This window comes from Cornus florida, unplaced genomic scaffold (genome assembly GCF_030987335.1).
Source record: "Cornus florida cultivar Cherokee Brave unplaced genomic scaffold, ASM3098733v1 CherokeeBrave_3.0.0_Hap2_Chr09, whole genome shotgun sequence".
NCBI classification, from domain to species: domain Eukaryota; kingdom Viridiplantae; phylum Streptophyta; class Magnoliopsida; order Cornales; family Cornaceae; genus Cornus; species Cornus florida.
Window position 1 is genome coordinate 90,222,903 of NW_026775579.1, and position 27,966 is coordinate 90,250,868.

At 35.1% G+C, this 27,966-nt stretch overlaps 2 protein-coding genes across 3 annotated transcripts; one reads left to right on the forward strand and one right to left on the reverse strand.

Annotated features, from left to right (window-relative positions):
- The first annotated feature begins 87 nt into the window (after positions 1-87).
- On the forward strand, positions 88-16,341 carry LOC132275066 (acylamino-acid-releasing enzyme-like). 2 transcript variants are annotated; one of them, XM_059776447.1, is made up of 18 exons: positions 88-993; positions 2,283-2,458; positions 2,621-2,930; positions 3,082-3,303; positions 3,406-3,624; positions 3,752-3,826; positions 4,356-4,494; positions 5,703-5,854; positions 5,949-6,031; positions 6,118-6,239; positions 6,352-6,430; positions 8,042-8,219; positions 12,339-12,399; positions 12,568-12,690; positions 12,996-13,193; positions 15,312-15,380; positions 16,047-16,123; positions 16,225-16,341. In XM_059776447.1, the coding sequence occupies exons 2-18, from the start codon at positions 2,308-2,310 to the stop codon at positions 16,286-16,288; spliced, it is 2,322 nt and encodes a 773-aa protein (XP_059632430.1). In that variant the 5' UTR covers positions 88-993; positions 2,283-2,307; the 3' UTR covers positions 16,289-16,341. The 2 variants fall into 2 exon arrangements, with proteins under 2 accessions (XP_059632430.1, XP_059632431.1); XM_059776448.1 differs by lacking the exon at positions 2,283-2,458.
- Positions 16,342-24,264: 7,923 nt separating this feature from the next.
- On the reverse strand, positions 24,265-25,873 carry LOC132275067 (CBL-interacting serine/threonine-protein kinase 4). The gene has a single exon (XM_059776449.1). The coding sequence runs from the start codon at positions 25,780-25,782 to the stop codon at positions 24,472-24,474; it is 1,311 nt and encodes a 436-aa protein (XP_059632432.1). The 5' UTR covers positions 25,783-25,873; the 3' UTR covers positions 24,265-24,471.
- Positions 25,874-27,966: the final 2,093 nt, after the last annotated feature.

Below are 27,966 nucleotides of genomic sequence, written 5' to 3' on the forward strand. Positions count from 1 at the left end.
AGAACAGGGAAATGCAATTTTCATCAATTTATATATATATATATATATATATATATCTCTAGTTCTGAAATTATCTTCAGCTATGAAGTCATACGTTTATATTCTATTAGACAGGAATTGGTATGGTGTTTATTATTTCCTTGATTTTTCTCAGAACAGGGAAATGTATTAAGAAATATAGTAGAATTTCCAATTTTGTAGCCCCTCAATAAGAATCCCATATATATTGTGTATTTTCCGATTGGTTATATATATTTTAGTTCCAATAACTTTGATATCGTTGCCTTGCTTTTTTATCCTTTTCAAGCTGTCAACTTACGCTCCACTACAGTTATTTAACAAATTGATGATTTGTGTTTCCGTGTCGTTTTCTTCTTAAGCAATTACTGATGTGGTCGTCCATCATAGGTAGTGGAGATTCAACTTTCTTCTATGAAAAGAAAAAAATAAAAATAATAATAACAAAAAAAATTAACTACATTGCGAAAAGATATCGATGAATTTGGGAATTGAAAGCCATATGAATTTCATAGCTATGCAATTTGGATGTCATTGAACAGCAAGAGGTTACCACCAGTTTTGGATGTGATTGGAAAAGTCCAATAGGTTACCAATTATGCATAAAGAACTACTCTGGCGCGAGGTGGTTATCACAAATAGTCATGAACCAAGTTTAATAGAGTCATGGACCCCATGGTAGATATAACAACCCTAGTATATATGTGTATAATACACACACACACACACACACACACACATGGTCTACATGCATAAATTTATATTAGATTAGGCTTTCAGGTATCAGGTTGAGGATTCACAGAACATCAAAAAGAACATGAGAAATGACTAGGCAACTAGTAGCACTAAAAAACACATTTACCAGTAACGCTACTTTGAAAGAAGAAGAATCAAATATATTTATTCACTGGTAATTTGATTCTTCTTCACTCGTCGTCCCAAACGCCTCATTGCAAGACCTCTCTCTCTCTCTACGTAATCTCTCTCTCTCTCTCTCTCTCTCTAAAATCATATATCTACATTGCGTTGACTGCCATTTTACTGGTGCTAACTGAGTTGATTGCTAGTTTATTTTCTGCTAAATTATCTTCACAGTGCTATGTTGATTTACTATGAACACATGATGTGTTGTAATCTAGAGCGACCATTGTATTCAATTTTACATCAGTCCCTCTCTGTACATGTTTATATTTGCATACAAATATATAAATGTCTCTGTATATTAGTTTTTTTATTTAATAATTATCCCCTATTAGAGATTGAATAAATTTAAACCATTCTTATTAGCTGATGTGTGTAATCAGAAGGTGATTCTTTGAGTGGATTAGCAGAATTTGTTGTCAGACCTATTTGGGGTGAAGAACACAGAATTAATACACTAAAAGCACAAAAAATGAGTGATCTTATATTACTTGAACTAACATGCTTTTATTCATGTAATCGGTAATGTCTCATTGAGCTGCAAATTTGGAATTCTGTTGAGTTGAAAAGCAAACAATTAGTTATGTATTTAAAAGGTAAAATTAAAAAAGCCAATAGAATTGTACTTTTTAGCGACACTAACAAATATTGAAAATAAAAGGCTATATATATAGAGAGAGAGAGAGAGATAAATAGATATATATTTTCTTGCCCTATTAGTGGAATCAATCAGAATCATCAAAATTCACACTTTGTTCTAAGTAAGCAGTAAGCCTGAGATTCTGAAGTGGAATAAAATTATGGCATAATTAGAAATTGTGTTGTAATTGGTGTTTATACTCCTGGAATTTCCATCGGATTATTAGAACTCGGTTAACAAAATAGTCTGCGTTCAGAAATTCCTTTTATACGAAGTTATACATCTTTTTTGGTGATTATATCTCATTTTTATTCTATTTTTTTTTTAATTTTTTGCCATCTCACTTGAGCTGCTAATGAGGCCAAAACAGATAAGTTGTTAATGTGTTACAGTTCAATGTATACATATGTGACGATAGAACTTGTTTTTATTTATTTATTTATATTTTTTTGCGCCGAAGTGAGGGATAGGGGGTTTTGTATTGTTATGTTCCATGATTACAATTGACTTTATAGGTGGTTGGCTACTTGGTCTTTTTGTATTGCACCATTGATATATAGACCTTATCATTCCTCCATTGTGAAACATGTTTCTACCTTTTCAGTTTCTTACATAGTTTGCAGTTGGTCAGTTTTGCTCACTCACATATAGTTTGCACTTGTTGATTTTTGCCCATTGCCATTCTTTTTTATTCAACTTGTAGTAGAAGATTTTCAGTCTGCTTAACGATGGATTCTTCTAGAGCCTCCCTTCTGAATGAAATGCCAGTGGGTTTAGATACAGCTAATGAAGAAGAATATTCTTCTCAGTCTAAATTGCTTCAACAATTTGTAAATATCTCCGCCATTGATAAGGCTTGGACTTTTAAATCTAACGACGGTATGCATGTGACTGATATATTATTCCATTTTTATTTTGTGCTCTAGTGTGCAGAGCTTTTTCTTTTTTTTTTTTTTCTTTTTATCCTTTTTCCTTTTCAAGAGCCAACACTCATAAGGTCGTAACTTATGACTTTATTTTTGTATAATAATTTTGCTGCAGGAAAGGGTTCCCAGGCTATGTTTTCAATTAGCCAACCAAATCTTCTGGCCAATAAGAGGAGGAAACATATTTTATCCAGTCATATTTCAAAAGAAAGTAACGGTTCTGTTAGCTTTCAATGGGCCCCATTTCCTGTTGAGATGACCGACATCTCTATTATGATTCCATCACCATCAGGTTCAAAGCTTCTCGTAGTTCGAAATTCTGAAAATGAATCTCCCACTCAATTTGAAATTTGGGGCCCATCTCAATTGGAAAAGGAGTTTCATATTCCTCAATCTGTCCATGGTTCGGTATTTTCAGATGGATGGTAACTCATTGTGCAAATCAAAGACTCAGATAGTAAAATGCATGGGTTTTTATTTTAAGTCTTTGTTACTTCTGTGTCTTATGCTTTCATCTGGGAGTACTGTTGTAGTTTCACAATGTGTATGCCACTTAGAACTTCTCCTGTGCCACAGGTTTGAGGGAATTTCTTGGAATTCTGACGAAACTCTCGTAGCTTACGTTGCTGAGGAACCTGCTCCCTCCAAGCCTACATTTAGTGGTTTGGGCTACAAGAAAGGTGGTTCCACAGATAAGGACTGTGGTAGCTGGAAAGGTCAAGGGAATTGGGAAGAGGATTGGGGGGAAACTTATGTTGGGAAAAGGCAGCCTTCACTATTTGTCATCAATACTAACAGGTGGTCCATATTAGCCCAGCTTTTGTTAACGTTGATTTTTGACAGATATGGTTTTATTTATTTATTTTTTCAGATGTAAAATTTCAATATGAATTCGTGCAGCGGAGAGGTACGCATTGTTGAAGGAATTGCGAAGTCGTTGAGTGTTGGACAAGTTGTGTGGGCTCCCTCAACTAAAGAACTACATAAGTATTTGGTTTTTGTTGGGTGGTCATCAGACACAAGAAAGCTTGGTATTAAGTACTGCTATAATAGGCCTTGTGCCTTGTATGCAGTCAGAGCACCATTTCATGAATCAGAAGCCAAAGAACCTCAATCTCAGTAAGTTACTTGCTCGAGTAAATGCTAATGTTTTATTAGACCTTTCTGCGTATGACTCATTTCATGGGAGATATTGAATTGGAAGACTTTGCCTTTCTATTTGATTCAAATTTCTTGTTTTTTTCAGAAATAATGCAACTAAAGAAGTAACCATGCTCAATTTGACTCAAAGCATAAGTAGTGCTTTCTATCCACTGTTCAGGTTCGTTTTTGTTGCATACTTGGTTTCCACTTTGTTCTGTGCGGTTTTCACAGTTGCTTTTTCTCCTCCTGTGTGTATTGTGTGCGTCTTTCTCTCTCTCTCGGGTAATTTTCCTGTGACATAAGTCTTGGAGTAAGCTGTAATTTGTGAGCACTCACAGTTTTTGCATGTCTTATTACTTGTTAGTTTATTGGACAAAGCCTTGAGGGAATAAAACAGAAAACAATGGTATGATTTTTCAGTGTGTGTAAATGTGTTTTTCTCCTTGTTTGCAAGGATGTGGCTCTAAAATTTTTAGGATTTTACCTTTCACAGCTTGTTTTCTGTGCTTCTAGTAGTATATAGGCATATCAAGTGGATTACCCCAGGATCATTGTGTTTCCACTTCTTCTATAGCTATTTAACTCCTCATTATTTTGAATAATCTATGGTAGTAGTGTTTGATATATTATTAAATAAAACTTTGTACAGTAAATAAAATGGGAAACAGCCTTGGAACCACTGATTGGTAGAAATATTCTGTTTACAGCCCAGATGGGAAGTTCCTTGTGTTTTTATCTGCACAAAGTTCTGTAGATTCTGGGGCACATTCTGCAACAAATTCACTTCATAGAATTGATTGGCCAACTGATGGAAAACCCAGTCCATCTGCAAAAGTTGTTGATGTGGTGAGCTCTTATTCTGTTATCTGTCAAATATAATTGTGACAATGACTGTTCACTCTTGGTGTCTTTCCATTCATGAGTTGTCAATACTGTCTATCAACCATGTCTCTTAATGCTTGCATCGTACTAGAATGTGAACTTGCATATGCCATTTATTGAAAAATTTATTCTTTTGCCTTTTTTCCTTCCATGGTGATATAACTTTTTAGTATTTGGTGGGACCAATTTTAATTCACTGTTCTATATGAAATTTGGTGAAAGAATTATGTTTTAGGGTATTTGGAAATATCCTGCATATTGAATTAATTGAGTTGAACTCATCTGCTGGGGGTGGGGGTGTTGCTGCCGGTGGATACTTGACTACTTTTGATTGTGTAAGCAAGCTATGAATGCTGATTTCTTTATATACTTCTTTGTTTTCTTCTGAGTGAGCGATTCTTTTAGAAGCTTGCACTGTTACAAGGATAAAAACTTTAAACAATACAGTTACTGAATTTTTGATAATCCCATTCTTGATTTTGGTGGAATGGAATTTTGCTGCACTGCTATTGTTTCAAGTTATCGAAAGCCATCATGGCAATATCTTGCATATTAACTTGAATTGGGTTGGATTTAGTATTGGGCTTCTTTGGCTCTGAAAAACATTTGGTGGTGTATCCTTTTCTTCTTCTTTTTTTATTTTTTGATCTTTATGGTGCGGGGTGGGATTGGGAACCTAAGCTAACTTTTGTTAAATCTCTTACTATATCCAAGAACTCTTAAGGTGGATAATTAAGCACTATGAAGACTAAATTGTGTAATATATGCGCGAAATCTAGAGCTGAAGAAAAAAAAAATTCCGGTAATTTGGGAACAGCTTCATGATTCCCCAGTTAGGAAATTAGGTTCAAAACGTGTATAAGTTATTAATTAAAAAAGTCGCCATACTGTAATTATCCATCATGACTTTTCTGTAGAAGCATGCTAGTATTACATATGTGAATTATATTCATGATAACCACGGAAAACACCAAATTCAGTATTATCCTCAGATACTGTATAAGCAGTTTTCTTGTACTATATGTTTTAATGAAAGCTTTTATGTAGAGAATAATTATATATTTAAACGATGGTCTTTTATTCCATATAGCATTTTTTTTTTTTTTTTCACAAGTTATTCCATATAGCATTTGATTGCACTTACCCTTGTCTTACCCTATGTACATTTGCAGGTTCCTGTTGTGGTTTGTGCCGAGGATGGTTGCTTTCCTGGGCTTTACTGTTCAAGTTTCCTTAGTAAACCTTGGCTTTCTGATGGATACACAATGATTTTCTCTTCCTTCTGGGGTAGTACTCAAGTGGTTCTTTCTGTGAATATATTGAGGTAACTAACAAGACGTCTTCTTGTGTTGCCAATGTAGAGATGTTGTCGATCTTGCTTGTATATTTAATGTGTGATACTTTTTTCTATTTTACAGCGGAAATGTATCACGGATCAGCCCTAGTGACTCAATTTTTTCTTGGGATGTCCTCACATTAGATGGGGACAATATTGTTGCTGGTAACAGTAAATGCTGATGCTTTTCATAAATTTTTTATAGTGATGTAAAAAAAGTGAAATTGGTTTTCTATCTTTCCTTTTTGAAGTATGTAGCAGTCCAGTTGACGTTCCCCAAATCAAGTACGGTTATTTTGTTGAGGATGCATCTTCACCTGCCTCATGGGGTTGGCTAGATGTTTCAAGCCCCATATACAAATGCTCCGAGAAGGCCTGTTATATCCTTTTTGTTACTTCAAATAACTATTTCTTCACATGGGGATTAACTTCTAAAAATGGTTAATTTTTTAGTCAACCTAGCATCTTACCACAATGTTTTGCAGGTTAAGTGTTTGCTCTCATCTCGTCAATTTAGTATAATAAAGATTCCAGTCAGGGATGTTTCTGAGGATCTTACAAAAGGTATTATATGGCCATCTGGTGTTTATATAGAACCTGTTACCTCAATGTTGAATGCAAATGGGACCAGGGCTACATCTTTGGTGCCTAAGTTCCCAATAATAACCAGTTTCTTCCATATCTTTTAAGTATTTATATGCCTACCAACTGATTTAACTTTGTATTAAGCATCTGTCTGTTAATGATTTGTAATTTTGTGAGTTAAATACAGGGATGCATATATAAGAAAAGCAAGGGTAAAGTACACAATTTATGGTTGCCCACTTTGTTTCATCCTTCATTCCTTAATTCTTTTCTAATTTAATTTCCCCCATGGTATCTGCTGTTTCTTTGAACGTCTATGATTTGCCTTCTTATGCCTCCTCAAGTCTCTTTTATATCTGATTCATAAAAAATCCTTCAGAACTCATTCTCAAAATACAGAAATTTTGCCTTTCAATTTTGTGTCTCTTGACCTATCTCTTGTCCACCTTAAGACATACCCAGCACATTTCTTTGCTTTATAAAATTATTTTGTTACCAAAAAATGAATTTTATACTTGGGCTGTTTTCTCTGAGAAAACCTAAATCCTTCCCTGATAAGATATGAGTGATGTGATGTCTTTCAGTCTGTATGATGGAGGTTTCTCTTGAAATCAGTCATGTGCGGACACTAGTAATTATGAGTTCCTCACAAATGCAAAGCCAATTCATGTAATATTGAATCAATGAACGTGCTAGAGGAAAGCGGCCATTACAGTATTCACATGCCATATGAGCTATTTTCTAAATTGTTGATTTGGAGCATTTCTTTGATACTTACCTTTTGTCTCTTTCTACCTTTTCCATGCAGATCCCTGTCTGAAAGATTTCTAACTTAATAAACTTTATAATTGAATAGCCATGTGTAAAGTTTTTGTATAGATCTTGAGGATCCCATTTTTTGAAGCTATGCATGTTAATTAACTGAAATGGTGAAAGAAACTAGAGTTTATAGAAACTATATCCAGGGAGTCTGTATAACTACCACTAGATTTGCTGCATCACCCCTGTATTGGTGCTATACAATGATGCAACCGTTAATAAAAAGAAGACTACCTGAAATATGATTACTAATAGTACGATGTAAAAGTTTGAAATTGTTTAATTGATACTCCTTTTTATTTTTCTTTTTTTTGTTTGCAAGTGTTTAATCGACACTCCATATGCATTACAAGGTGTTAATTATTAGTGCATATAAAATAGAAGGGAATAAGAAATTTGAACTAGTAAAATTTAACTTGCATGTAAGATACACTTGATCTCAATTCCAAAAGAAGCAGGACATATCATATATATTTGTCAAAACCATGTAATGTGTTTAAAAAAATAGTCGTATAACAAAAAGTATGAAGAGTATGAATATTTATGAATTTCTTGTGTCGTTACAAATTTGTTAACATGGTGTTGTGCGACCCCATCAATAATATGCTTGCTGATTTTTTTTAGCAGAAAAATTTGTTCTTTTGCTGGATGCAAATAGATTTATTGAATCTTAATCTTATTACTTCCTGTTTATTAGTTTACTTCTATTTTGTGGCTTTGAGAGGCCTTTATGATACAGGTCTGTAAGAGTTTGTATTCAATTTGTTTTAGGCGCCAGAAAACCTTTTGAAGCTATATTTGTACACTCCAATTTCAAGAAAAATGACAAGTGTGAGCCACTAATTGTAATGCTTCATGGGGGGCCTCACACTGTCTCATTGACGAGCTATTCAAAGTCCTTGGCATTCCTCTCTTCAATTGGTTACAGCTTGCTGATTGTAAATTATAGGTTAGTCATGGTTTTCCTTTTATGGTCTGGTGTTATTAAGTCTGAATAAATTGATCATAAATAAGTCACAACAATTAAGAATGCATGAACTGCTAACTAAATTCCCAACAAATATATATATATATATTTTTTTTCTTACTTGGTACTCACACACACATGCCTCCACTGAGGCTCAAACCTCTAACCTCCCTTTGGGAAGTAGAGGTCTAGTACTGCTAGGCCACTGGCCCTTTGGTCTGAGCTAACCTAACAAAAATTGTTATGTGGAGTTTTAAATTCTTAACATCCGAATTAAACTGTGACGGAGTGGAAGCTATAAACGTTCATGAATGAACAAAAAACAAATTTGAATCCTCAAAGTTAAGAGAAAATTGCAGAGCAATCTAATTTAATGTTGATAATTGAATGAATATATTCTGCTCTTGCAGTAAATGAATATTTATAATAGAGAAAACCTAACACCATGAGGAAACTAATAGCATTAGGAAACCTATCAGTATAAGGAAACTACTCAAAATTCAACTTTCTCTAAAAATTACAAAAAAGTAAAATAAGAAACCTAATTACTAAATACCAAAATTCAGAGTAATTCAAGTTCGTTTAGGACACTAACAAAAATTCCGAAATACCCGCTGCCTATGAGACAAAAAAAAACCTTATTTTGGAGTCCTAAATGACTGAATTTGGCCAAAAAGTAGCATCGACGGGTTTTGCTTATTGGGTCGTTTCTGATCAGGAATGGATCTTCACAATTTGAAACAATGTGGTTGAATTGAACCAGAAAAAGTTGATAAAATTGTCCTACATCAGTCCCCTCCACCTCAAAAAATACTTGTCCTTGAGTTTCGCTGCGGCTCATAGGTATATATGAATGAATATGAACAAGATTTCATACCATTGAGTGCTTGATCTGAATTCTTGATAAACTTGCTTCAATTTCTTCGGCCCATTTATATTTCCTTGCCTTCAAATCTTTCTGCAAGAACTTTGCATTATCCACTTCACCTGATTCCTTGATAGGTGCTTCATAATTATGGGAAGTAAGGTCATGCTTGTAATCAAACTCAATTTTGCACCAGTATAAAATTCAAAGTTTGTTTCTTTGTGTGCCAGTTTCAGAATGCTTTTCCTCCCTGCTAGTGTGGTTACGCCACTTGAATCCTTGGTTTCTAGAACTTCATCTTTCATAGCCAATGCCTTCCGGAATTTCTCACCCAAAAGAATATTCAATTCACCAAAATTATCACATATGTTTGAATCCACTTCAAACTTTGACTCCAAGTTGTTGTCTTTGCTTTCATCATGAATTCTATTTTTCACTTTCTATGCTCCCTTGTTGTTGTCACCCTCTTCTTTTGCAATGTTAAAGTCCTTTCCACTTCCACTTGCAATAGTTGAATGAGTTTTTTTTTCTTTCTATTTCTTCATTCCTTGTATCTTCTTCTTCATTCTTTTTATCTCCTTTCTTCTCCTCTTATAGGCAGTTACCTTGAGATTCTAGTACTTGGCCGTATATAACTTCTTCTATACTTACTTTTTGTGCAAACTCTTCCATTGGAGGAGGAGGTTGAGCTTTCAAAGACGGTGATAACTCGGTATAGGCCTGAACCTTTTTAGACACGCCTGCCTATAATCCTTGTACTAGTGAAACTGGATCTCATCATAGTCTAGAGGAAGAAACCTGCCTTTCAAAAAATGTTTCATCTTCAACCAGGATCGTACTGCTGCCTTCTTCTATAGTGGCACAAGAAATCCACAATTGATCCCCCCATGTAGAAGTTATTCCCTTCAGTTTGTATGCCACCAAATTCACTTCTTATCTTCTTAAATCCCCATGTAATCAAAGAACCTCTCAACATCTATCAACCAGTCCAGGAAATCTTCAATATAAAGGATACCATTCAAACTGGGAAGGTCAATCTTTATATGAAAATCCTTAGAATCATAATACCCACGATCACGATGCCTTCGTGCAGCTCTATGATCCCCAAACACGATTTCTTCGTTGGCTAACTGACTATTTAGAGGGGTGGAGTTGCGATTATGAACAAGACCACACAATTTACGTCGTCGTTGCGCAACCCATTGGTATCGAGGTTCTGATTTGAACCTAGCACGATCCTAGCAAGTGATGCTTGAATATCTTGCAGTGCTTGCATTGTTTCACATTTGATGCCCTGAAATTCGGCCCTTAGAAGAGCCACTCTTCATCAAACCATAGTAAAATAAGACTCTGATACCAACTGGTGGAGTGGAAACTATAAACGTTCATGAATGAACCAGAAACAACTTTGAATCCATCAAGGTAAGAGAAAATTGCAGAGCAATATGATAGATTATTGATAAGTGGATGAATGTATTATGCTGAAAAAAAAAAAAAAAAAAAAAAAAAAAAAAAAAAACTTTGAATCCACAAAGTTAAGAGAAAATTGCAGAGCAATCTGATATATTATTAATAACTAAATGAATGTAATATGCTCTTGCAGTAAATACATCTTTATAATAGAGAAAACCTAACACTATAAAAAAAACTAATAGCATAAACCTATTACTCAAAATTCATCTTTCTCTAAAAATTACAAAAAAATAGAATACCAAACCTGTTGGAAATAGTGCTTCAAATTCCTATTCTAATTAGGTTTTTATTTAGAGTTGTGTTCTATTGGGTAATTTCTTGTTTGGCGAGTCTTAGCCTCTAATAAATTGTAATCCTTGCCCAATAAAGAATGGGGTAATAGATACCTAGGTTATGGGTTGAGACTCATGAGATTCAGAGAGACGTAGTCTCGCGAGGAAGTTGAAGGGTTGAGAAAGGTTATGGGTTGGTAGAGTAAGAAAAACACCAGCGACACTGGTAGTAGGCTCGTGGAGTGGTACATGGTGAAAAGGCATCATGTAAACTATGTTGGTACTCTAGTGTTGTAATATCTCTACAAATCATAGTGGAATCTCTTCTCATCCATGGCACGTTATATCTTGTGTTTGTGTGTGATTGCTTTGTTGAATTTATTTGGTTCTCAATGTTCGCATGCTTCCGCTGCCCCCAACAAAACCTAATTACTAAATACCAAAATTCAGAATAATTCGAGTTCTTTTAGGCCATTAATAAAATTCCAAAATGTTCGCTTCCTATAAATTCAGTCGTTAGCCAAAAAATAGCATGGACCACTAGCTAAAGTTGATAAATTTGTCCTACATCAAACTGGATCTTCAAAAGCATTTAGAAGGCATAGAAAGTATATTCTCGGGGATAACTAGAAGTAAAAGAGAGAAAATACAAAGTTCGCTTTTGATAAGTTTTAGTTTAGAAAGGACAACCTTACTTCTAATTAGTGTGCACTGTCAATGTTTATTTTATTTTATTTTAAAACATATCAATATTCACAGTTTGAATCTCCTACCAAAGGTGAGCATTGAGGCTGCATGAGGTTTTTCCTCGTTTGCCTTTTAGACGTTAGGGAGTCAAGCTCATGGCATTCAAGCCTTCCCTGTACCCCTTCCCTCGGCTTTACGTTCTGGCATGAGCCTTACTTTACTTTGCAAGCCAAGTTCAAGCAGCTATTTATGCCTTTGTGGGGCAATCAAGATTTTAATTAGGTTGATACATTTACAACAAAGCACATGTAGTTCTTTGATTAATAGAAAATAGTATGATGATTTTTCTTGAATAGTTCACAAGTCGCAGAAATTGTGCTAGCGCACTTACAAAACTATTGAAGCCTTTTTAAAAATTGAGATGTCGAAACATTTTTATTTTTATTTTTAAAAACGACTTATCTTCTTGGCCAGTGGATGGACTTTGTTTCTTTTAGTTTTCCTGTTGGTTAGATTATTCATTTGTTTATTTAGGTTTCTCTATTGTTCTCATTTTGTGCAAGTAGCCAATTGAATTAGCCCTTTCCAACACTTCTCTTGTGTTATACTACCTGTTTACAGTAATCTCTCTTTAACATAAAATTCTCTATGAGTTTCAAGTGAGTGATGTGATTGCAGTTCACACACGTAGCTTTGAAATTTTTGGACAAAGTAATAGTTGTTTCTTCTTCTTTCTATAAAAAGTTAAAGGAAATGGTGCTGTTCTTTATTTAAGCATCTTATTATTATGGTAATTTATCTCAGAGGTTCTTTGGGATTTGGTGAGGAAGCATTGCAATCTCTTCCAGGGAAAGTTGGATCTCAGGTGCTTATTATACAGTTTAATTTATTTATTCATGCTTCGGATTTATTTATTTATTCATGCTTCTGATTTATTTATACAGTTTCAAGAATATTTAAGTTTTATTACACTATGTCAATGTAATAGTTGGGATTTCTTGTTAATCTTAATATCTTATGCTTATATGTGCAGGATGTCACTGATGTGCTCACTGCTATAGATCATGTTGTTGACATGGGACTTGCTGACCCATCAAAAATAACAGTACTTGGTGGTTCCCATGGTGGCTTTTTGACAACCCATTTGATTGGCCAGGTTAGATAGCGTTACAGAGACTAGCTTCTAATTGTTTAAATATACACCCTTGTTCTAATTTGTACCTTGCATAGACTTCTTTATGACCTCTCCTCCATTTCTTGGATTTTTAACTTTGCGGATGGCTACTTGAAAACCCAATGAGGCCACTAGATGTTTGGTATGCGCTGTCCATACATTTATAGGTTTGGCTGTTGGAGATCCCATCTTCAAAAGTAAATTGTATTTCCAATGTAAACTTTTTTTGTTAAGTTAGCAGGGACTCACTTTAGAAATGGATTGTTATTGGTAGTTTAATTCTGCAGGCGCCAGACAAGTTTGTTGCGGCGGCTACAAGGAATCCTGCTTGTAACCTTGCTTTGATGGTTGGTACAACCGATATCCCAGATTGGTGCTACGTGGAGGCCTGTGGAGTTGAGGGGAAATCTAGCTTTACAGAAGCATATCCAGCTGAACATCTTGCTCTCTTTTACAAGAAGTCGCCTATTTCACACGTCTCAAAGGTATGCTTTCCATGAAACTATGAGAAAGGATAATTAAACAAAGACGGCATGGATCTACTATAGAGACCCTTTACTTATGAGCCAATTAGTGGAATTTTATCAAGCAGATAAATAAAATAAATAAAAATCTGCACATGGTTTTCATAGACTTAGAAAAGGCATATGATAGAATATCAAGAGATATAATTTGGTGGACTCTACTGTATTCTATGCAGGGAGACTAATCAGGGAGGGGGAATTCCCCCCCCTGAATTTTTTTAATTTTTTACTAATATACCATGCTATTTTTTCTTTTTTCAATATATACCCCTAAAATATTGCTAATGCCCCCCCTCCCCCCCCAAAATTATTACAAAATTTCAGCCTTGCCCTCCCTTACCTAAAGTTCTAGGTCCACCCCTGAGACTAATGATTTTCTGTAAAAGTAGGATTACACCTAGGAACAGTCTAAGTGCACATGTATTTATGATTATCTTGGATGAAATAACGAAAGATCTACAATGAGACATTCCGTGGTGCATGTTATTTGCTGATGGTATAGTGCTATTGGATAATTCTAAGGAAATCTTAGCAATAAAATTAGAAACTTAGCTTTATATTAGAGTCGAAAGATTAAAAAATGAGTTGAACTAAAACAAGATATATAAAATGTAAATATAGTAATGCTACAGAAAATGATAATATAGTGATAACAATTCTGAGCCAGAGCATTACTCAAAACAATCAATTTCGATATTTAGAATCGATGATGCAAAAATGACAAAGATATTGGTGATGATATAATTAATAGAATTGGAATAGGTTGGATAAAATGAAAGCAAACTAGTGTTTAATGCGATAAACGAATATCAAATAAGTTAAAAAGGAAAAGTACATAGGATAATTATTGGACTGGCTATCTCATATGGAGTAAAGTGTTGAGCGTTAAAAAAGAAACAAGTACAACACATTCAAAAGGCTGAAATGTGAATAATGAGATGGATGTTATGAGTAACTAGAAGAGATAAGTAATAATAAACGTGTCAGGAAAATTAGGAGTGACGCCTATTAGTGATAAGAGATAAGAGAAAGTAGACTTAGGTGGTATGAAAATATTCAGAGTAGATTGGTAGATATATGGTGAGAAGAGGAAATTTGGTTTGTATAGAAGGTGAAAGATAAAGAAATCAACCAAAACTAACATAGAATGAAATAGTAAGAGATGACTTTAAAAAAATTAAATATAATAGGAGAAATGAGTTATAATAGAAAGGAATGGGAAAAGAGCATCTATGTGGTTGACCGTGTTCGTAGGTATAGAGGCAATGATGATAATGATGATGATGAATGGGAGACATCAATTATTATGTCATGTAGCATATTCAAGGGCTTTTGGTAAACTCGTTTTGGATTTTGTGGGGGACTTAAAATTATGTATAAGTACTTGTAGTTGATGATGATGAACGGTATGCTTTCCATAGACATTAATTACTATGTTATGTAATATATGCAATGGCTTTTGGTAAATACATTTTGGACTTTTTTTTTTTTTTTTTTTTTTGGGGGGGGTGGTGGTGTGGGGGGGTGGGATTCAAAATTATGTATAATTGTTTTGTACTTAGATCCTACTTAACAGCGTCAATTATATAGATTTGTAGGGTACAATATGAGCCTACAAGCCTTTCCTTTTTATCATTCTTTTATTTTTTTTTCAAAGAAGGGGACGAGGGGAAAGTTTCCAGTCACGCTTTGTGATTTTGCATTTTTTTTAGTGCTGCAAACAAGGGGAGCCAAGATCCTGGCCCTGATTATTCATAAAAAGCAATGCATGAATTGGACAGATAAACTATGAGAGCCTGAAGATCCTTGGTATAGAAAATACCGGCAAATTGGTTGTCCAATATAACTACAGTAGTGGTAAAAAATATATTCTAATTTCTTTTTTCGGTAAGCTAGTAGGTATACTCTACAAAGTTGAGCATGCTTATAATCTAACCTTTACAACCCTTGAGCAGCTAAGTTAGCGCTTGCTAGTATTTCCTACTTTCAAGTATAAACCATAATCTCATGGACAATTACTTTATTTAATAGAATACTGTTCTTTGTAGTACTAAATGTCTTTACTGATCATATTTACAGGTCAAGACACCTACGCTTTTTCTTTTAGGGGCTCGTGATCTCCGTGTTCCAGTTTCTAATGGTTTGCAGGTAAGATCTTCTGTACTCTAAATCTGAATCTTTGTTTTCTTGTCTATAGAGACACTGAGTGTTTTGTTTCAACATAGACATTGGGTGTCAAGCATGAAAACTCTCCAGTCTTCACATAGGGTTGTGGCTATATATGTCCACGCCTACAGTATTAAACAATTATATTTCTCTATACTTGGCGCATCTTTGCATGCATAGCATCGTAGTAGAACAATGGCAAAAGCAATAAACTATATCACCGTCTCTTGAATACCCTTTTGCTTCTGAACTTCTTTCAGATATATAAATGACGCTTTTAAGTGTTAGAACATTTAAGATTCATGCGCGCAGGTGTCCAACAGGCCAATTTTTACTAGGGTATATATATGTACATATACAATTTTTATCACTAACATCTGTGCCTTGCATCTATACTTTACTGAAAAAACATAGTATTTCACATGGTTAAAGTGAAGAAAATGATTGCCTCATCCAGCCATTCGTCCTATATTTTCTTCTACGTTAAAATGGTTGGCCATAGAAATATAAAATATAAAAACAGTGGGAGTTTTTCTAGCCCCATCTTTTCCCCGGTGGACCCAAGGCATCGTTGAATATTCTCTATTTTATAAACAAAATTAGAGTTGACATTGATAATGTGAATGCCTTGATGTTTGATTTGTACAGTATGTACGTGCATTAAAGGAGAAGGGAGTCGAGGTTAAAGTGATTATGTTTCCCAATGATGTACATGGAATCGAGAAGTAAATTTTCCCCCTTCGTGCTTTTACACATTACAGTCAATTTAATCAAAATTCAGGCTGACCGTGCAATTTTACATATGTTGCATGTTTCTGTTTCGCAGACCACAATCCGACTTTGAAAGCTTTCTCAATGTTGGAGTCTGGTTCAAGAAGTATTGTAAATAAGCATCCATTTAAGATCTGATGCCATTATTTATTATTTTTTTTTTTTTCAAGAAGTGCTGATGGGGGATACATTGCTCAAGTATAAATTCTATTTAGTTAATGTAATTTTATAGGGAATTACCAGCATCATCAATTTATTCACCTTGATCTCAACGGAGGTGATTCTTCATGCCATTATTTTTTTTATTTTTTTTTTCTGAAAAAGTTCAATTTGAATCAGTTTTCAGCACTGTCCGTGAAACACACTTTTCATATATATTTTTTTCTAGTTCTGAAAATATCTTCAGCTGTGAAGTCCTACGTGAACCAGGAAATGTATCAAGAAAATTATTTGAATTTCTGAGAACTATGGTGTTGTATACTAATTTTCTCAGAACCGGAAAATGTATCAATAAAATTAATAGAATTTCCCATTTTGTCGCCCAAGAGAACTATGGTGTTATCAAACACTACCCTATATATTTTCCTGATTGGTTATATATTTTAGTTCCAATAATAATGTCAGTACCGTTGCCATGCTTTCCTTTTATTGAAAAGGAAAGAATACTACCAAATATATTCTTTCCTTTATAGTTTATATGATATCAGAGCCATCCTAAAAAAAAAAAAACACCCTAATTTTCTTTTCTGCACAATTTCTTCATTGGTCAGCCATGTCTGACGGTTCCTCCATGTCATCCTCGCCTATCACAACCCAGTCAACAAATCCGACAAGCCAAGCCCCCAGTACCGATTCTCACTCGGTTCAGATCACCAATATTCGCCTTAATGGTGACAATTATTTACGGTGGTCCCAGTCCGTTCGGATGTACATCAAAGGGCGGGGAAAGATCGGGTACCTGACGGGAGACAAGAAGGCACTAGCATCGGAGGACCCAACGTACGTGACCTGGGATGCAGAAAATTCAATGGTGATGACTTGGCTTTTGAACTCCATGGACGAGGATATTAGCTCCAACTATATGTGATACTCCACGGCTAAGGAGCTCTGGGACAACGTGGATCAGATGTACTCTGATTTGGGAAATCAGTCTCAGATCTACGAATTGACTCTAAAACTTGGTGAGATTCGGCAAGGAGAAGACTCGAACACCAAGTATTTCAATTCATTAAAGCGCATTTGGCAAGACATGGATCTATTCAATGATTATGAATGGAAATCCACTGAAGATGCCAATCACTACAAACGAACCGTGGAGGCTCATCGTATTTACAAATTTCTTGTTGGGCTCAACGTGGAATTTGATGAAGAACAAGAACGGATCATTGGCAAGACTCCACTTCCTCCAATTGGTGAAGTGTTTGTTGAGGTTCGAAGAAAAGAGAGCCGCAGACATATAATGTTGGGGAAGAAGACTACCAGCGGACCTGTTGAAAGTTTTGCCCTTATTGTTGCCGAGACTGCTGCTAATAAAGCAGTCAATTTTCAGCTAAAACTTGAAGAAAAGCCATGAGTTTGGTGCGACTTCTGCAACAAACCACGCCATACTCAAGAGAACTGCTGGAAAATCCACGGAAAACCAGCGAATTGGAAGAGTAGCAAGCCTGGTGACAGAAATAGGCGTATGGTTCCTACTGCCAATGAAGCTGAGACAAGTCCCTTAAGCAAGAAGGAGATAGATCTGTTAGGATATGTGTGCCCTAGCATAGCAAATTCTAGTTTTGGATTGTAAAAGTCATGGTTCCTTATCAGGATATTATTATTAAAGCATTATACAATTAGTGAATGGAATGTATTATTTTTCGATTCATTATGGAATTGATTGTGTCCACTTGATTACAAAATATATTTATATATGTATGTAATGGCAATTAATACTATGTTATAAATTAGTAATCATAAATGGTTTAAAGTCGGTAATTATGGATGGACATTTAATTAGTTAAGACTTGAACCGAGTCTACGATAGATTGAGAAATATTGCGAGAGCTGTCGTATGCAATTGCTCTCTATCACAGTCATAGTTTTTGACTCTCAAGCATGAGAGAAGTATAGACTCTTTTATTAATTAATAATTACTTTGATTTGTTCGGCGAATACCTCGGAATCCTTAGATCGACACTTTGAGTAGTTATGTAATTAATAGTTAGAGGTCTATATTTTCAATATTTGCATCAGTGCTAGTTGTATTTATTTTATTTTGATTATGGTTGATCACAAATTAAATTCGAAGGCCTTCGTATGTTTTAGACAAATATTTTCTATATATATTTATTTAATAAATTATTATTTTTTGTCAAATAAATATTTTATTGTAATCAAGCTGGAAATAATCAAAGGTAACAAAATAATTATATTAATTATGTTGTCGGATTGATGACTTTAATTATCCGATAAATAATTAAACATAGAGGGGTCAAAGTGTAACATTGACTTAGAGGTTATTTACTATTTAATTGGAGTGCAATTAATTTCTTTTAGTGGAGTATAAATTAATTTATGAATTAATTGAATTGGGTCCATGGTTTAATGGACCGGACCAATTATTAATTTATAGGAGCCAAGAAAATAGTAAGCCCAAAAGGATTCTCACCAATAGACCAAGTTGATATTGGAGTCCTGTTAGAATTGAGAAAGTTGAATTAGAGATGGAGAATAATTTATTGTTTCCTTATTCTTATTTTTATTTTGCCTATATATACATGAGTTCATGTATATTTTAGGTGTGACTTTTAGAACAAGAAAAAGGAATACACTTTCTCTCTCTAGATTTTAAGGTTTTATTTTCTCTTCTAAAGGAGGCTACCACAAGCCTAGATTCTAAGGGCATTCCTCAAGGCATATTGATGATTCCTAAAGGGAAGATTATAATCAAGAAGAAGGAGAAATGATCTTACTAAAGGGATCTACAATAAGTGAGAACATTCACTTTAGAGGAAAGATTAAAAGGTTTACTCAAACCTTTGATGTAAGTATTCAATCTGTTTATTAAATTATACATCATCTTTTATTTGTCTTTGCATAAAACTTGTCTCTATGTGATGAATCAAGATCCATGATTGCAAATCCCTCAAAAGTTTTAAAAACTTGCACGTTTCCCAACAGGATCACCTTCTGAAGCTACTGAAATTTAATTCCTTATCTGGTATTCCTAATGTTTCTCTTGCACAAACAGTTAGTGCACTTAATGCCCTTTCTTGTTGTTTAAATTATACTCCATGGATCATCGATTCTGGAGCCTTTGATCATATGACCAGCCTTTCCAATCTTTTTAGCACTTACTCACCATGTTCTGGTCTTGAAAAAATTAGAATTACAGATGGTAGTTTCTCACCTATTGCAGGAAAAGGTTTTGATAAAATTATCCGAGAATATAAATCTTAAAAATGTTCTCCATGTCCCTAAACTAACCTGTAACCTTTTGTTTGTGAGTAAACTAACTAAAGAATCTAATTGTCGTGTAATTTTCTGTGATTCTTACTGTGAAATTCAGGACCGGAGCTCGGAGAAGAAGATTGGCAGTGCTAAGATAATAGATGGACTTTACTACTTTGATGGGGACTTCTCCAGTAATAAAAAGGCTCAGGACCTTAGTAGTATTAGTTCTAACTCTGTTTATGAACAAATAATGTTTTGGCATTTAAGACTAGGACATCCTAGCTTTCCATATCTTAAACATTTGTTTCTTACTTTATTTAAAGGTTTGGACTGTTCATTGTTCTATTGTGAAAGTTGTTACTTATCTAAGTGTCATCGTACTACTTATTTGCCAAAACCTTATACTTTTTCAAAACCATTTTATTTAATATATAGTGACGTTTGGGGACCTTCAAGAGTCACTACTATCCCTAGGAAAAAATGGTTTGTTACTTTTATAGATGAGCATACCCGTTTATGTTTATTTGATGAACGAAAAGTCTAAGGTTGAAAAATTTGTTTAAGGATTTTTACACAATGGTTGAAACTCAGTTTCAAGCAAAAATTAACATTTTTCACACTGATAATGGAACCGAGTATTTTAATGAAATTTTGGGGAGTTTTTTTAAAGAAAAGGGTATTCATCATTGGTCTACGTGTGTGGATACTCCTCAACAAAATGGAATTACTGAAAGAAAAAATAAACATTTACTTGAAGTGGCTCGTGCTATAATGTTTTCAATGAATGTTCCAAAATATCTTTGGGGGGAAGCTGTTTTAACAGCTTTGTATTTGATTAATAGAATGCCTTCACGTATTTTAAAATATAGCACGCCATTAGAATGTTTCAAAAGAACTTTTCCATTATCAAGGATATACTCGGATTTACCTCTAAAGGTTTTTGGCTACATAGCTTTTGTTCATATACCCAATAATACTTAGTCCAAACTTGATCCTCGAGCTGAAAAATGTGTTTTCATAGGGTATGCTTCTAATCAAAAGGGATATAAGTGCTATAATTCCCAAACAAGAAAATTTTATGTAAGTATGAATGTCTCTTTCTTTGAAAATAAATCCTACTTTCCCAAAAATTCTCTTCAGGGGGAGAATGAGGTGATGGACGAAATTTTTTGGGATTTATCTCCTACTCCTTTACCAAATGTGATTTTGACTCCTTTACCTCATCCTACTGTTATTCCTGAAATTCAAAGTCAGGAACAATGTGATAACACCAATGAAAATAATGAAGAAAATCCTAGTCATATAGTGCCAAACATTATTGTATCTGAAACAAGGGAAGAATCACTACAACTAGGCACAAAAGTTCCCAATACTGAGCCTCTGGTTTATACTCGGAGAATATTTCATCAAAAGAGTCAAAGTCAGCCTATTCCTCTTGGAATTGATCAATCTCAATCTCCGGGAACTGGACTTCCAGATATCATAGGTAATTCTGATCCTAACTCATCTTCAGTTCCTATTGCTTCTCCTACTCAAAAACCATCAGACCTTGATATTCCTATAGCTGTTAGGAAAGGTATTCAAATCAAATATCCAAATCCAAAATATCTCATTGCTAAATACCTTTCTTATGAAAAACTCTCTCATACTCGTAGAGCTTTTGCCTCAAAAATCTCACACTTGTTTGTCCTGAGAAACATTCAGGAAGCTCTTGATAATCCAAATTGGAAGTTAGCAGTGATAAAAAAGATGAATGCTCTTAGAAGAAGTGATACTTGGGAGATAGTTGATTTACCTAAGGAGAAAAGAACAATAGGCTGCAAGTGGATCTTTACGGTGAAATGTAAAGCTAATGGTAGGATAAAGAGGTACAAGGCAAGACTAGTAGCAAAAGGGTTCACCCAGACCTATGGAATTGATTATCAAGAAACTTTTACTCCTGTAGCCAAGATAAACTCAATCAGAATTTTGTTATATTTAGCTGTGAATTTTAGCTGGCCATTACACCAGTTAGATGTAAAAAATGCCTTTTTAAATGGAGATCTTGAGGAAGAGATCTTTATGAATCTACCACCTGGGTTTGAGCGGAAATTGGGACCTAATAAAGTCTGTAGACTGAAGAAATCTTTAGATGGTCTCAAACAGTCCCCTAGAGCTTGGTTTGAGAGATTTGGGAGAGCTGTGAAGAATTGTGGCTACTGTCAGAGCCAAGCTGACCATACCATGTTCTACAAACGCAGTAGAGAAGGTAAGGTTGCAGTGTTAATTGTCTATATGGATGATATAGTCTTGACAGGTAATGACAATGAAGAATTGAAGAGACTGAAAAAGAGACTTGCAACTGACTTTGAGATCAAGGATTTTGGTGCATTAAAATACTTTCTTGGAATGTAGTTTGCTAGATCCAAAGAAGGTATATTTGTGAATCAGCGTAAATATGTTCTTGATTTACTTAGTGAGACAGGTCTGCTATGATGTAAACCAGCCGAGACACCCATTGAGCCTAACCTTAAGCTGCAGCATTCTAAAGATGAAGAAGTTTTGAATAGAGAGCAGTATCAAAGACTTGTTGGAAGACTAATCTACTTGTCACATACACGTCTAGATATAGCTTTTGCAGTCAGCATGGTTAGCCAGTTCATGCATTCACCTGGACGAGAACACTTTGATGCAGTCTACAGAACTCTTAGATACCTAAAGGGGACCCCTGGAAGAGGTCTATTGTTAAAAAACCGTGGGCATTTACAAGTTGAAGCCTATACTGATGCAGATTAGGCTGGGTGTGCTATTGATAGACGGTCAACTTTTGGCTACTGCACCTTTGTTGGAGGTAACCTTGTCACCTGGCGGAGTAAAAAACAGAATGTAGTAGCGAGAACCAGTGCAGAGGCCGAGTTTAGATCAGTTGCTCATGGAATTTGTGAGGTGTTATGGATTAAGAGACTATTAGATGAATTAAAGGTCTCTAATCCATTGCCTATGAAATTGTACTGTGACAATAAAGCTGCTATTTCGATCGCTCACAATCCAGTGCTTCATGACATAACAAAGCACGTGGAGGTAGACAAACACTCCATCAAGGAAAAGCTCGAAAATGGATTAATTTGTATGCCATACATTCCTACTCCCGAGCAAGTTGCAGATATGCTTACAAGACAGTTCGATCGACTAATTGGCAAGCTGGTTATGGAGGATATCTTCAAACCAGCTTGAGGGGGAGTATTGAAAAAGAAAGATTTGGTAGTAATACTACCAAAGCTAATATATATTATTAGCTGTAAATATAATATTTGGAGAATATTTTCTGTAAATAGAATATTGGTCAAATGCTGTAAAATAGGAAATTATTAATTAGGCTATGTACGTGTATTCTCTCCTATAAAGAGAACCTGTGTAAACTCGTGAATTGTGTGCTAATACAGAGGAAAATGTTTTTCTATTTTTCTTCCCTTTATAGTTTATACCTTTCCTTTTCAAGCTGTCACTCTCCACTAACAAACAATCACTAATGTTGTCATCCATGATAGGAAATGAAGCTTCAAGGAGTTACAGGAAAGGTGAAGTATGTATAACCTGGTGTTTCTTACAGGACTATCTGAGAAGATAATGCTTTTATCTGTGTGCTTGATTTGTTATACAGAAAACTTTTTTATGTTGAAAATCAGAAAATTGTATAAAAACTCTGATTAGTTGATCCAATTTTCTGAAAATTGTTTTATGAAAAATGTTTGAAAAAGGCCTTATTTTTAGAAAACGGTTGTATAAGTGACATGGTATCACTAACTGAATATATATTAACACATAATTATTAGATTCACTAAATTAAAACATTGTATTGATATCACTAACTGAATAGATATTAACACATAATTATTGGATCCACTAAATTAAAACATTATATATTAATTATGGAGATTCTTGTTTCTGCTTCTACGTAGAAAAGATAGTACTCTCTTGAAAATTGTTTTATGAAAAATGTTTGAAAAAGGCCTTATTTTCAGAAAACGGTTGTATATGGTATCACTAACTGAATAGATATTAACACATAATTATTAGATTCAGTAAATTAACACATTGTATTTATATCACTAACTGAATAGATATTAACACATAATTATTGGATTCACTAAATTAAAACATTGTATATTAATTATGGAGATTCTTGCTTCTACTTTTACTCTATTTCTATTACGTAAAAAAAAGATAATACTCTCTCTGTCCCAAAAAAAGATAGTCATTTTGTTACCTAAAATAATAAACTTCATTGCTAAAAGATATCATGAATTTGAGGATAAAAAACCATAAGAATTTCTTTGGATGTTATTGGAAAGTCCGATATGTACGGGTTTTGGACGTGAATGAAAAGTCAAAGAGAAGAGGTTACCAGTTATGGCAAAAAGAACTACTTTGCCAAAAGGTAGTAGTCACTCGTAGTCATGAACCAAGTTTAATGCAGTCATGCTAGACATAGCAACTCTCTCTTGCTCCAAACTCCAAAGGACTGCAGTTTTGAATAATTCAATTCATGTGAGTGAGGTGTATACAATCCACGGAACTGAATTCATCACTATATAAGTATATATATATATGTGTGTGTCTGTAATTGTATATAAAATTATAGATAGGTTGAGGATTCGCAGAACATCAACATGAGAAATTGACTAGCCAACTAGGAACACTAAATTTTCTGAAAAAAATAACTAGTAACACACACTAGTTTGAAAGAAGAATCAAATATTTACAAGAAAAGTCATGTTTTCACCAAGATTGATTCTCGCTTCTCATCCAAAGTGGATCATCTATTAAACCCTAAGCAAACCCTCTCCCAAGTAACCACCATCATGAACTCAATTCCGGCACTATTCTACTGAGATTCTTCTCCTCCAAAACCATCGTTGTGCCATGACAGGACGATATCTTCAAGCCCAATTCTCACTACATCCCATTGTTGCTTCTCAATCTCTGCCCACCCATCAATCACCTTCATTTCAACCAACACTAGTTCCTCTGTCACCTCCAACATTTTAGCTGATAAAACCCCCCACTTTTCCTTCATAAACCCTAGAGCCCCATCCTTTCCTCTCTCCACTCTGTACCCTAATCTCTCACCCACCTCTCTCATCCTCTCTTCGATCACCTCCATCGACGCATTCGACGTAAATCTCTTCGCTCTCTTGTTCAATGAACCCTCGAAAAGTCCGGACAAATCCAACCCTGATGACATTGAAATTATATCAAATGCGTTCATGGTTTTTGTGAATTTACAATTATCTTTCACTGCTACTGCATCCGAATCAAGTGAAGAACAATGGTTCAACTCTTTTTCCGATAATTTCTTAAACCAAGAGAGACCCATCAAGGCCTCGATGCTCATTCTTGTTTCTGGGTTCGGATCAAGTAAGCGATTAATGATGTGCTTCGCCGGCTTTGAAATTTCCGCCGGAAGTTGGAATTCCCGGCGGCGAATCTTCTGATACATTTGGGGGATGTTGCTGTCGTCGAAAGGGAGGTATCCGGCGAGGAAGACGAATAGGATGACCCCACAAGACCAGGCGTCGGCCTTCGCGCCGTCGTAGCCTTTTCGGGTGAAAACCTCCGGCGCGGTGTACGCCGGAGTTCCGCAAGCCGTGTGGAGGAGGCCGTTTTTTAGCTGATCCGGCAGGGCGGAGAGGCCAAAGTCGGAGATCTTGAGGTTTCCGGCTCCGTCGAGTAAGAGGTTCTGGGGTTTGATGTCGCGGTGAGTGATGCCGTTCTGGTGGCAGAAGCGGAGGGCGGAGACTAGCTGCCGGAAGTAGCGGCGGGCGGCGGATTCGGTGAGGCGGCCGCGGCGGGCGAGTTGGACGAAGAGCTCGCCGCCCTGTGCGAGCTCCATGACGAGGTAGATCTTGGTTTTGGTGGCGAGGACTTCGTGGATTTGGAGAATGTTGGGGTGGTTGTTGAGGCGGCGCATGGCGGAGACTTCCCGGACGATGTGTGGCTCCATTGCGGCGTCGACGGTCTTGGCCTTGTCGATGACTTTGATGGCCACTGTTGTGTTGTCAGATAGAGATCGGCCGTGGTAGACCTTGGCAAAGCTGCCACGGCCCAAGAGACGGCCCAATTTGTACTTTCCGAGTATCACACCGCCGGTTGTGGGGGAGGAGGGTGGTGGTGGTGGGGTCCTCCTTCGTTCCATGGCTCGGGGGTTGTAGCAGCCGCTAGGCGGCCGCTGATTTAGAGAGAGGAAGTGGCAGCAAAACAACCCAAAGCCAGAGCAAGTTATAAAGTGGTTTTTTCGTTAGTTTTATAGGAACAGCAAATAGGGCATTCGTTGGCCCTCCTCTGTCTCCACTTGGCTCTGGACTGTTTCCCTTCTGAGTTTACTGAAATACCCTTTTATCTTTCTTTTTCTTTTCCTAGTATTATTTATTATTCTTTCTCAATTCCAAAAGACCTCCACATACGACAATAATTTTTTTTAATTTGTTCGGTTATCAAATTCTAAATGACTAGTTTTATAGTATTTCTAAGTGTAAAAAGATTATATGTAGAGCCGTGTTGTTAAGGAGAGCAACCATTGGATTAAGTGAAATACAACTTTTCATCTTGAGATCTCTCATTTGATATTTAATTATTATTATTTAGCGAATATTAATTATATTTGAATACTAGATCCTATATTAATTCTTTAGTAATGTATACTCTTTTTAAGTCTAATGATTCCTCACATGGCAGTATTTGTCTGCACTTACGATATGGTAGAGGACAAGCTTTCAATTACATTTAATATGTGATAAAATCAAATAAAGAATAAAAAGACATAAAATTAAATTAAAAGGTTTGAGATTTTTCTCACTTGTCTCATCATCAAATTTGCAAACTTTGTATATTTTTTCAACTCGCTGTCTTGAAAAGATCACTTCAACTTGGCACTAGTAAATTAATTTATGTCTCCATCAATCCCACTTTATTACCTTTTTACAAAGTTGGTGACAGGGTGGAGATGCAAGGAATCATCCTCTTTATATCAACTTCCACTCATCACCTTTATGACTAATCTTGCATATATTTTAGTGCCTGCGATCATTCTCTCCCCTGTTCTAAAAAAGACGAAGTATAGACTTGTTTTACATACTCTATTTAATTACGAAGACAAAATAAGTTTTGTTACTTTTATTATTTAATTAAAAAAAAACTCAAATTGAGTTAATAACGATTTTTAATTACTAAATAGTAAATATTAATATAATAACAAATAGTAAATATTAATATAATAACTAACACTCAGAATTCTTGAACTCTCGCTTTCGAATTGCACTTATAACTTGAATGATTTATGTGTTGTAGGTCGTAATCTAAAAAAAAAGAAAAATAAAATAAAATAACAAGAATATTCAAAATATTAAATATATATATTTTTTATATATAAAAATTTTAAAGGTACATATATAATCGGGATAGGGGTGGATTTATCACTACATCCCCATTAGTCCCAAACCCAGTTCGAGTTTTTAGTTATTTTATTATATTCATCCCGAATTGTTACTAAATCTGTCCTATTAAAAATGCGGTGAGACGAAAACTTGTCGGACCGAAGAAAATTGCCATCCTAATATTGTCTCAACTTTTTCATTGAACAAAAAATTTCAGAAGTCTAAATTAATGTTTTTTTTTTTTCCCTCCTTTTTACACGATGAAATTTGAGAATATTTGGGAGGTACTAGTAATATTCTTTATTCATTAATATTTTAGAAAAATAAAAAACAAAATTCTCCTGTCATTCTGGAATAAGGCAAGGTCTTTTTGGTCATATTGAAACATCAATGTCTGCACTCCAGTTAACGATGGAGTCGTTGATTGGTCAGCTTTAGAAGGCGTGAGATCCAAGGGGTCTACGTTTCACCTACCTAGAAAAAGGTAGGTACACGGCTGTTGCATAACTCTTGGACTGAGTTGAACGGCTCAGAATGCACCTGGCAAAACTGGTGAACGGTGTATAATGGGCTGGGCCCACCAGAGAAGTCCACAAACTATTTTATCAGTCAGTACATGCATGCTTTAAAGTAGACAACACATGTTTGAATAAATTATTGCAGGGACTAGGGAGGATGTTCTACTTGGAAATTGATTTTATTTATTTATTATTATTATTTATTTTATTTTAAAGGAAACAACAAGACATGTGAGGGAAAAGAGGCTGAGAAAATTCTAGTGGTAGTTGTTCATTCACGAGGCTGAGAAAATTTGAATCCATATGTACCAAATAAGAGAACTATGAAATTAATCTTACCAACAGGCAGTGGTCTAATGGTATTTGGTTCTTATTTTTTTAAAAGAGATTAGGGGTTCGAATCTCGATGGAGGCAAATGTATGTGAGTA

Bases quoted from the DNA above. Each gene is read 5' to 3' on its own strand.
- LOC132275066 (XM_059776447.1), top strand. From the start codon at position 2,308: ATGGATTCTTCTAGAGCCTCCCTTCTGAATGAAATGCCAGTGGGTTTA. The intron at 2,459-2,620 runs GTATGCATGTGA...ATTTTGCTGCAG, and splicing joins GACTTTTAAATCTAACGACG to GAAAGGGTTCCCAGGCTATG. The intron at 13,194-15,311 runs GTATGCTTTCCA...TCATATTTACAG, and splicing joins CTATTTCACACGTCTCAAAG to GTCAAGACACCTACGCTTTT.
- LOC132275067 (XM_059776449.1), bottom strand. From the start codon at position 25,782: ATGGAACGAAGGAGGACCCCACCACCACCACCCTCCTCCCCCACAACC.